Raw genomic sequence first — 10,557 nt, forward strand, 5'->3', positions numbered from 1 at the left:
CTGTGAGCATCCATTTCGGTGTTTACCAGGCACTGGCATAGCCTCACAAGAGGCCGCAATATCAGGGTCCCTTCAGCAGAATCTTGCTGGCATGTGCACCCTACCCTTGATTTTGAGAAAGGGTTATACCTCAAGCTTACCTGGCATTCTAGAACTTACTGTGTAGACTAGATTGGCCTCAAATTCACAGCAGTGCTCCTGTTTCACCCTCCAAACTGCTGAGATTTACAAGCATTCAGCACTATGCTCAGCTGGGAAATGCCTTTCAAACTAATTTTTCGTGTATTTTGCATTCCTTCCCAGCATAGAGCCAAGTTAGAAGGTATAGAGCCTGTAAAAGTGACCTTTGTAAAATGTTTAAAGGTGCAGACATATAGTAACAGCAATATTTGGCACATACTGCATACTAGATATTAACTAAGTGCTTTGTAAATGTATATGTATGTATATATTGAATTTATATGAATTATCTTGTTTAATACTATAGCTTCTCAATAAAGTAGGTATTGCTGCTCCTCTTTTACAGACGAGAGAACAGAAGCTCAGAAAACTTGAGTAATAAGTTTATGTACACAGTAAGAGCAGTCAGAGTTCAATCCCAAGTTAAGTCCCACCCCACTATGTGCTGCCCTTGCTTTTGTAATTCTCTTGTAATTGTCTCAGGCTCTTGAGTACTAGGATTATAGAATTATCTTTAGATTATTCTAGAAGAATAATTAGAAGAATGTTTAGAGTAGCTAAACATTCAAAATGAAGGTAAAGGGACATTAATAATATTGAAATTATTAGACTCAAATGAGATGAGGTTTCCTGTGAATGTCCTGTTACAATCAATTTGATTGCCTACTTGAAAATAAGGTTGCTGTTGGCATAAAAGTCAGATGTAGGCATTTTTTAAAAAAGAAGATGGGATATGGTAATTTAATTTTAACTTTACATTTAATTACAGAAAAATCTAAGCTGTTGTCTGATATAAGTGCTCGTCTATGGTTTACATACAGAAGGAAATTTTCACCGATTGGTAGGTATATCATTTGTTGTGCTGTGCTTTTTTTCCCTTGTAGATAGTTTTCCTGAGGTTATCAATGACATCACAGAAACCTCAGAATTAACAGCTCACTGTGGCAAAGAATTTGATTTAGGGGAGCAGGTAAGTTTAACATTTCATCCAAAAATGTCATTGTGGAAGTAGCCATTCACCTGTGACTCCATGCTGTTGTACTGTCACACCAGTGGTCATTTCAACCCACCGTCAAGTGTTCATGCAGCAGATGGCATCACTTTTTAAAAGAAAAAAAAAATCAAATAAGCTCTAATTAGGTAGTATCTGGGTATTAAATTACCTTCCATTGCTATATGGCGCCGTGTGACTATTAAAGAGGCTTGGACCTTGAAGGAAAGAAAATAATTCCTTCTGCTTTTTTCCTCATGAGATGAGAACATTTTGACATTCAGAGATAAATTAAGAAAGATTTCTTTAGAATTCATTCTAGTCTGTTCCTAGCTGCTGTCTAGGGGAAAAGAAAGGATCATTCATTAAGTTAAATGAATTTGCTTCATCTGAGAGATTTGTAAAATGCTTGTGAATAGTGAAGCCACTCCCTAGTGTCATGGAAAGAAAGAAGGTGTGGAAGTTACTCTCCTAAAATGAACCTTGTCTGATCAATTTTGGTACAGGGTTGAACCTTGTAATTGGAGTGAAATTTACCTTCCAGTGATGGGCCGAACTTGAAGTCCACACAAACATTTTCTTTGTTCTTCAGGCAGTAGTACCACGAAAGAACACTCTTTAGTACCCATCATTTCTAAACTGTTAATGTTCCCTGGAGGAAGCGATCTTTCCAGAGCTGAGCAATTTCTCTGAGTCAACTCTCAAGTGTTTTGGTAATAGCTGATCTGGCTATATGTGGACCTCCCCCTACCTTTTCTGTACTAATCTGACCTTTAATGCCTACATTAGCAAGAGCCTGAACGCTCTCCTTCCAGCTCACAAATCTATTCATCTCCATTAGTCTTAATACAGCAGTGCTCCTTCAGTCCTTATAACGAAGGAATCAGAATGAGGGAGAATAGCTTGGCGCAACTTTTTTTTTTTTTAACAAGAGTGATGACTTCTTTGAAATTAAGACTTCTGAGATCAGACCTCTAGAATACTTTTCTACATATAAGTTGGAAAAGGAAACCATTGTCTGATTATGTTGGTCCTTTTGAATAGGTACCAACAAGAGTGACTTTACATCAAATCTTAAAATGGAACCTATTTTCTTATTATTAGCTGAATTTCTATATTTTAAAGATACAATGTATATCTAATTTTTCAGTAGCATTTTATGTAAGAACAAACTCATAATACCAATATCCTGTGTGGATTCCAGAACTGCTAGGAAGTCTTCCATTTACTTCTTTAAATGCTCACTGGTAGTCAGGAGAGTGTGTGCTTAGATTGTAGAACTGCATGTTTGTCTTCTGCCTAATCAGGGTTCTATCATCTACTTGTTGTTGTTTTAAACTTCATTAAGTACATTTATGGGAATCAAGGGCCTTTCATATGTCTTTGATCATTTTGACATCCACACTTGGTGGCAGGATTTGTGCTTTAGCCAAGGCACTTTGTTTGTTGATAGTCATACATAGTTATAGATAGTCACTTACCAAAATAGAATGCATGCTCCGCAGTCTCCAAGCAAGAAGCCTAAGGGGCATGTTGAGTTCATTTGTTTGCTTTGTCTTTGGCTGTAGAACCTGTTTCCACTGATTCAGTATTACCTTCACTCATTCCATTCTTATATCCAAACCCTATATGAGCTCTAAATACATTTATTGTCTCTCTTTTCAGAGGTCATATATATGTATGTGTTTGTAGTTTCAAATATGCTGATGACTGAGAAAAGATTAACCTAAGGAACATATTTTCATGTCCATCCATTTTGCCAACAGGGGGAACAGGCCCTTCATCTGATGCTGGATGGGGATGTATGCTGCGCTGTGGGCAGATGATGCTGGCTCAAGCACTCATCTGCAGACACTTGGGAAGGGGTGAGTTCCATTTGTACCACAAATGGTTCTAGAAATGTATGCTATATCACTTGTTGCTGTTAGTTTAAGCACATTCAGTAACAAAACTGCAGATCCTGAATTTCTTCGTAACAGCTCAAGTAATGGGCTGACAAGCCAACCAAGCCCATCATGAGAGGGAGGAATGTCCTTATGTGAGAGTTATTTTCTGGGGACAGAATTAACCTGGGAAGAGGTGTCATTTAGAATTTCCATTGTTGTTATTCTTTGGAAGGGTCTTCAAAAATGTCAGATAAAAAAGCTGTGACCCTAACCTGGACATGGGGGTGCATAGCTTTAATCTCAGTGTTCAGGAGGCAGAGGTAAGTATATCTCTGTGAATTTGAGGCCAGCCTGTTCAACTATGGAATTACATGTCAGCCAGGACTTCACAGAGAGACCCTGTCTGATAACACAAAACAAAACAAAAACCTGTGTCCATAGTGGCTTATACCCATAATCCCATCACTTAGAAGGCCGAGGCAAGAGAACTGCTGGGAGTTTGGGGCTAACCTGTCCTGCATGCTAAGTTTCCAACCAGCCTGGGCTACAGAGCAAGAGCAGTTTCAATAAACAACACAACACAAAACAAAACAAACAAAATCAAACGAAAAGATAACAAAGAAAACAGGAAGAAGGGTGTGGTGGGCAGTCTGTTTCTTGATTCTTTTTAAAAATACCCATGAGGCTCCGGATGTGAGTGACCTAAAGGAAGCGTCTAATAAGGAAGCTAGTGCTATTTTGGTTTTGCTTGACTACATCCATTTGATATTGAAGAAATCCTTAAATTAGCTTCTGTAGGAGGTGGCTTCATTAGTTAAGAACCTTCTGGTAATTCTTGTTTTTGTGTTCTCTGGGACATATGCATGCTTCTTAATGGACCCCTGTGGGATAACCTTGGATGGACACCCGTTCATACATTCGAATATGAGTCCACTTTCTTATGCTATTAAGCAGCCGACCTTGCTGACTGTTATTAATCTCACTGTGCAGACTCACACGTCCGGTGCCAAATTTTGGAGAGGATCAGGAACAGGCTGGGGAGTTTTAGAGCTAAGTAACTGCCTTCCTAGCAGAATTTGCGATATTCTGTGCTTGCTTTCCCTGGGCTCTACCATCATTTCTGATCACAGATGAGAAAACAGGTTCATGGCAGTGAAGTGATTTGTCCAGGGCGAAGTGGCATGGATATAAGAATATAGTGCTGATAGTCTGGCTCTGTATCCAGCAAGTACTGTACATACTTCTTAATCTAGATTTGTTATTGTTTTAAAGGATAAATCAATACCTTATCAGCATATGTTAATTATACAAAGTAGTAGGTTTTATTGTGACATTTCCATACATTGTATATATTTCCATCTTATATGTAGCCCAGGTGGACCTAGGGTCCTGTCATCCAAATTGGCACCAAATTAATTCATGATCCTCCTGCCTCTATCTCCCATCCCAGAGCATTGATATAGGTCTGTGCCACCATGCCTGGCTGTTGGCATGTATGAAGGTGTGTGTGTGTGTGTGTGTGTGTGTGTGTGTGTGTGTGTAGGCCAGAAGTTAACATATCTTCTTTAAATCCCTTTCCACCTTGTTTTTGAGAGGTCTCTCACTGAACTTGGAACTTCCTGATTTTGCTAGACTGGCTGGCCACCAAGCCCCACAAAACTGTCTTTGTGTGTCTCAGACTGGATTATAGGTGCATATTACAACCACACTGAGTATTTTACATTGATGCTAGGTTTCCAAGCCATTGTCCTCATGTTGGCTAGCACTTTACCAACTGAGTCATCTCCCTTCTGTTTACTTTTGTGGAAAGAAAGGTCTTGCTGTATATAGCCTAGGCTAATCTTGAACTCAAAATATAGTCTAGGCTGGCCTTGAGCTTGAAATATTCCTGCCTCAGCCTCCTCAGTGCTGGAATTATAGTATTTCTTTCTTTCTTTTCTTAGTATACAATTTTTAAAAACACTTCCTTAGCAATGAATTGTATATATTATTTCCACATAAATTCTTGTATGTTGGAATAGTACTTCCACTCATAAGACTTTTTGGTAATGCTGCCAGAATGTAAGGACAAAAGCCATTGCTGTTTGTGTAGAGATGAGACACTATGACATCTTGGTGTAGTTGCCAGGAAATACCTGTGTGATACTGTTGTTATGTAATCCTTATCTAGCTCCTGTTATTGGGGCAAGTTAATTCTCTGTTCAGTTTCATCTTTAGCTTTTAACTCCCCCCCCCCCACATACCAGACAAGTCATCTACCATGTAGCTACACACCCCAGCCCTGGCTTTTACTTCATACCCACCAAATCCTTACACACATTGCCACCTTTGCAGCATCTGCTATCTAAATGAAAAATACGTAGGAACACCTTGCCATTCCTGCCTTTTGGATGTAGTTCTTTTGGTTTTCTTCCAACTTAATGACTGGCAATAAACAGTTGTGGTTTATTGATTTATTTATTTACTTATTTTTATCCCTCCTCTCCTCCACAAAAGATTGGAACTGGGAGAGACAAAAAGAACAACCCAAAGAATACCAAAGGATACTGCAGTGTTTCCTAGATAGAAAAGACTGTTGCTATTCAATCCATCAGATGGGTAAGATCATCAAATTTCTAGTTTCAAAGCATGCCTATGAGCTTTTTCTTCCCCTCACTTATTATATGTGGCTACACTAAGTTTTTCATCTACTTTTTTCCTCAGAGAAAAGATATTTTGCTAACATGTTAATTTTTCCACACAAAACAGCACAAATGGGTGTAGGAGAAGGGAAATCAATTGGCGAATGGTTTGGACCAAACACAGTTGCCCAGGTGATAAAGTAAGTAAATGTCTGGCATCTGCTTGCTCTACTTGCTCCTTATGCTTCCATCCCCAGCCAGCTAATCGGCTTGCAATCCTCCCCTTCCTGCTAAGCCATCTCTACCATTTTGTTCACATACTGCTTTGGTGTGGATAAGCGTAGACTTCTGTCTTGCTATCTCAGAAGGACAATCACTGGTATCTCTCTATGTGGCTATGCTCCATGGCTCTGTATCTGTTTCTCACTCTACAGATGGATGCTCATGTATTAGGGAACCATCAGCCTGAGGGTCTATTGAATTGAAAATGTTCATACTAAGTGGCAGAGGCTTAACTGGCATAGGCAATAAAGAGACTTTGATCCTATATAGTATTAAAGACCTGATTTATAGGCCAGCAACATGGCTCAGTGGGTAAAGGTGCTTGCTGCCAATCCTGATGACCTGAGTTTGATCCATGGTGGACAGAGAGAACCAACCCACATAAGTTGTCCTTTGACCTTCACACATAAAATATAGCATTACTGCCCCTTAATTAAAATATGCTTTTAAAAACCTTGCCAATTCATTTAGCATTTATTGGGTGCCTTTGTTATGTTAAGCACTGGGTATACAGAAATAACAGAGACACAGCCATCACCTCAAGGAATTTGGAGCCTATTGGAGCATAAAAATCCCAAGGGAATCTTGGGATCAGTTTGTCATCAGTTAGTAGGTTAAGGTGATACATACATACATATATATATTTCTGTAATTTGTCTTCTAGTACAAGAGATGAGGTAGAGAGGTCAGGTTGTAAATGGGGTGAGTATCATTAGTACCTATATCTTCTTGTAGTTCTCTCCTTCCTGACAGTCTGCCAGTGAAGGAAAATGCTCTGAAGGCAGAAACTGTATTTGTTTTGTTGCAGTTGACTGTAAAACTGCCTACTATGTATAAGTACCCAGTAAGTGCTCAATGAATAAATGGAATTGGCAGTCAGAACCTGGGGCTAGATGTAGGGATCAGAAGACGGAGACCATTAGGACTCCTTTGCTACAGCATATTTCAATTTCTGGGTATTATGGCTCCATATTAAGTAGAAGGGACGTTTTGTCTCAATGGTTAAACAGTCTTCAGTGAATAAATAGCATGTTAGGAGATATGCACAGGAGGTGAGTTGTCTGTATTTTCTGGGACCCAGGGAAAATTTGTATCTTGGCTTTTATCCCTGCTACCAGTGCAACTTCACAGGGCCCACTTTCTTGCCTTAGTCAGAGTACTTTCTGGGCATCATTACCCATCCCTGCTGACGAGGAACTGGCCATATTCCAGAAGTACAGTAGGGAAAACAGCGTGGAAGAATGTGTAAAATATTAGAGTGACTAAGCCAAGCCCCAAATCTGATTTCAAATAGAATTTGAATTTTCTTCTTTCTTCTGCATTCTGAGGTTTCTAACACTAAACAAATGGGAGGCCCTTCTTTTTTGTTTATTTAAATCAGCATATTATATTAGATACCTTTATGACATATGTAATCCAAGTGTTCTTATGGGCTTCCTTCCCTCTGTTACCATGCCCCTGGTTATTCTTGTCTTCTCCTGATAGCCTGGGCCTGAAGATACTTTTCCTCTCATATACCCCATGTGTCCTTTTGTCCACCCCATCCATATTCATCTTCATAAGAATTTAAGTGTTTTCAGGTTTGTTATGATTGCCTTTAATAATAAGAGCATATAATGCTCTTTTTTTAAAAAAAGAGGATTTATTTCTTTATTATATGTAAGTACACTGTAGCTGTCTTCAGACACCTCAGAAGAAGACATCAGAACTCATTATGGATGGTTGTGAGCCACCATGTGGTTGCTGAGATTTGAACTCAGGACCTCTGGAAGAGCAGCCAGTGCTCTTCACCGCTGAGCCATCTCCCCAGCCCGCACATATGCTCTTTAACACAGTAAAAAACAGATGACTTATATCCTGGTAGGCCCATCATAATACGAAAATATTATAAATCAAGATGTCTTTACTATATCTACACTATTGAACATTGCAGCTCAACAAATGAGTAGTTTCCCCTGATGATCAGCAGGCTGACTGGAACTGAAGCCCCTGCAACCGCTCAGCATCATCATAGAGTCTATTATTGTGTGTGACTAGCCCTGGGAAAGATTCCAATTCAGAATTCAAAATTTGGTTTCAACTGAGTACATGCCACTCTTTCACCATCCTAAAGTTAATAATAATAATAATAATAATAATAATAATAATAATAATAATAATAAATACCAGTGACCATAAATTATGTCACTATTATTCTGAAAATGTTAATTAAAATTAGTAAATTAAAACTATAACAGAGCTGAGGAGATAGCTCAGTGGATAAGGTTCTTGCAGTACAAGCATAAAGACCTAAGAGGCCATATAATTAATAAAAGAGCAATGAGCATGTAACCCATAACCCCATCACTAGGAGACAGATACAGGAGGATCCTAGGGATATATATATATATATATATATATATATATATATATATATATAGTGCTAGGGATTGAATGGATGGACCCAGGGCCTCCTAAATAGTAGTAAAGTACTCTGCCACGGAACCACAAATGCCCCCAACATATATTTTAATGACATCATTTTTTTAAAGGAAAAACAATAATTTAGAATGTCTTTTATTTAAGGAAACAAAATGTGTTGGGATTTTCAGGACAGATACATAGATGCCATTTCTTTTCTTCCAGTAGGAATTTTGCCATTAGATGAGGTAGTTTCTTCCATTTTATAAAGCAAGATCTTCTTTTACAAGTTCAGATACAGTGGCTCTGTGGTAATCTCTAAAGCCCTGGGCATGAAATGTTTTAGAGCTTTGTCAAAGAAACCAGAGCTAACCAAGTACACACTTTGTGGCTCAGCTCAGTGTGACGTGACATGAGTAATCTGGGAATACATTGTACCATTTCCAACTGACCTCATCTTTTCTGATTGTGATTTCATTATATGTTGCTTCACAGAAAACTCGCTTTATTTGATGAATGGAATTCCTTGGCTGTTTATGTTTCAATGGATAACACAGTGGTCATTGAAGATATCAGTGAGTCCCTGGGCTGTTAACCTTCTCATGGGTGGCTGTAGTCCCTTTTGTAATTCAGAAATCTGGAACTCAATAGACACTGTGGGTCACTCCACAAGGACAGGGAGCCTAGGAGAGTAGAGGGGCCCTGTTTCCTTCCTTTCCAGTTTTCTGAAGGGGAAAAACTTTGTTGTAAAGAAGCTCTGGTGTCTATAATCTTGTTGAATCACAAGTAGCTGAATCATAGAGACTGGCTATTGCTCTGGCCTGATTGCTTTGCCATTAAAGTTAGAAAAACCCAAATATACAGTCCCTGACTCCAAGTTCTTCAAAGACTAATTTAGAAATGAGATTCTTGAAATGAGTTCAGAATACATGTTAGACACTAAGAAACTGCTCAGTGTCCAATATGAAGATCAAGGATCTGAAGGAATAGCCTGGAATTCCCGTGGGAAGTGAGACTAGCTGCTTCCTAGTGGCAAAGGAGAGGGCCTTCCAGGCAGGGAGAGCAGCATGCAAGGTCCCCTGTGTTTTACCTTTGGCAAAGGTCTTAGTGCTGAATAGTCCCAACTCAAGCACATCTCTTGCCTTCTGTTTCTAGAGAAAATGTGCTGTGTTCTTCCTGTGGGTGCTGCTGACACAGCTGGTGAGAGCCCTCATGATTTTCTGACTGCTTCCAATCAGAGTAAAGGCACCTCTGCCCCATGCCCAGCCTGGAAACCCCTGCTGCTCATTGTGCCCCTTCGCCTGGGCATAAACCAAATCAATCCTGTGTATGTTGAAGCATTCAAAGTAAGTCTCCTTTTATCTTGAACCCATTGCTGCCCGCTCATCACACTGCACATGTCAGCACAGAGACCCGTGAGCAGCAGTCCACAAGTGACTTGAGAATCTTGCATTCTCTTTCCCTTTAGGAGTGTTTTAAGATGCCACAGTCTTTAGGGGCTTTAGGAGGAAAGCCAAATAACGCCTATTATTTCATAGGATTCTTAGGTAAGAAAGAATGAATTGCAAGTAAGTTGTCATGGGCCAGGGAAGGGTGTGGGACAAAAGTGTTCCTGGGATATAGGTTCTGATGTGTGGGCATTGCTTTAGCTTAGGGATAATGTGGTCAGCTCCTTCTGTCTCCAAACTGATCTATACAGAGTGATTCTTGTTTCCTTGTGCTTGCTGGACACCAGGTCCCCGTTAATGCATCTGCTTCTGCCTCTTAGTGGGATAGTTTTGATCTTTCCTACTGGTTGGACACAAGGTCGTGGCATTGCCCAGAATGGTTCTTTTTGCATGGGGGGCCGAGGACAGTGGAGTTTCAGTATTTTGGCTTTGCTGATTTCCTTCTTATTGAAGTTCAGGAGCATCCACTGGTTTCTCAGGTCACCACGAATAATCTAGCTATCTCATTATTTCAAGTCATGAGCAGGCAGGAAGTAGAAAATGCAAAGCAGAGTTGTGCCTTTCCCAACAGTGTGACTAAGCCTTTAAACTACAAACCTCTAAAATTGTGTGTGGTATACCACTCTTTTAATCTCAACAAAAGGGAGGCAGAGGCAGGGGGACAGAAGCAGAGGGCAGAGGGGCAGAGGCAGAGACAGAGGGGCAGAGACAGAGGGACAGAGGCAGAGGCAGAGGGGCAGAGGCAGAGG

At 39.9% G+C, this 10,557-nt stretch overlaps 1 protein-coding gene across 3 annotated transcripts in view; it reads left to right on the plus strand.

Moving 5' to 3' along the window:
- Positions 1 to 10,557, plus strand: part of Atg4a (autophagy related 4A cysteine peptidase) — a 54,395-nt gene that overhangs the window by 33,699 nt on the left and 10,139 nt on the right. The window contains exons 3-9 of one of the 3 annotated variants that reach the window (XM_021187797.1): positions 950 to 1,021; positions 2,938 to 3,036; positions 5,554 to 5,655; positions 5,806 to 5,878; positions 8,856 to 8,935; positions 9,516 to 9,706; positions 9,829 to 9,907. In XM_021187797.1, coding sequence (XP_021043456.1) covers positions 950 to 1,021; positions 2,938 to 3,036; positions 5,554 to 5,655; positions 5,806 to 5,878; positions 8,856 to 8,935; positions 9,516 to 9,706; positions 9,829 to 9,907 — 696 coding nt within the window. Of the gene's footprint in view, positions 1 to 949; positions 1,022 to 1,064; positions 1,151 to 2,937; positions 3,037 to 5,553; positions 5,656 to 5,805; positions 5,879 to 8,855; positions 8,936 to 9,515; positions 9,707 to 9,828; positions 9,908 to 10,557 lie in introns of all 3 variants that reach the window. The other 2 variants (XM_029534170.1, XM_029534169.1) reach the window with 2 other exon arrangements.

This window comes from Mus pahari, chromosome X (genome assembly GCF_900095145.1).
Source record: "Mus pahari chromosome X, PAHARI_EIJ_v1.1, whole genome shotgun sequence".
NCBI classification, from domain to species: Eukaryota; Metazoa; Chordata; class Mammalia; order Rodentia; family Muridae; genus Mus; species Mus pahari.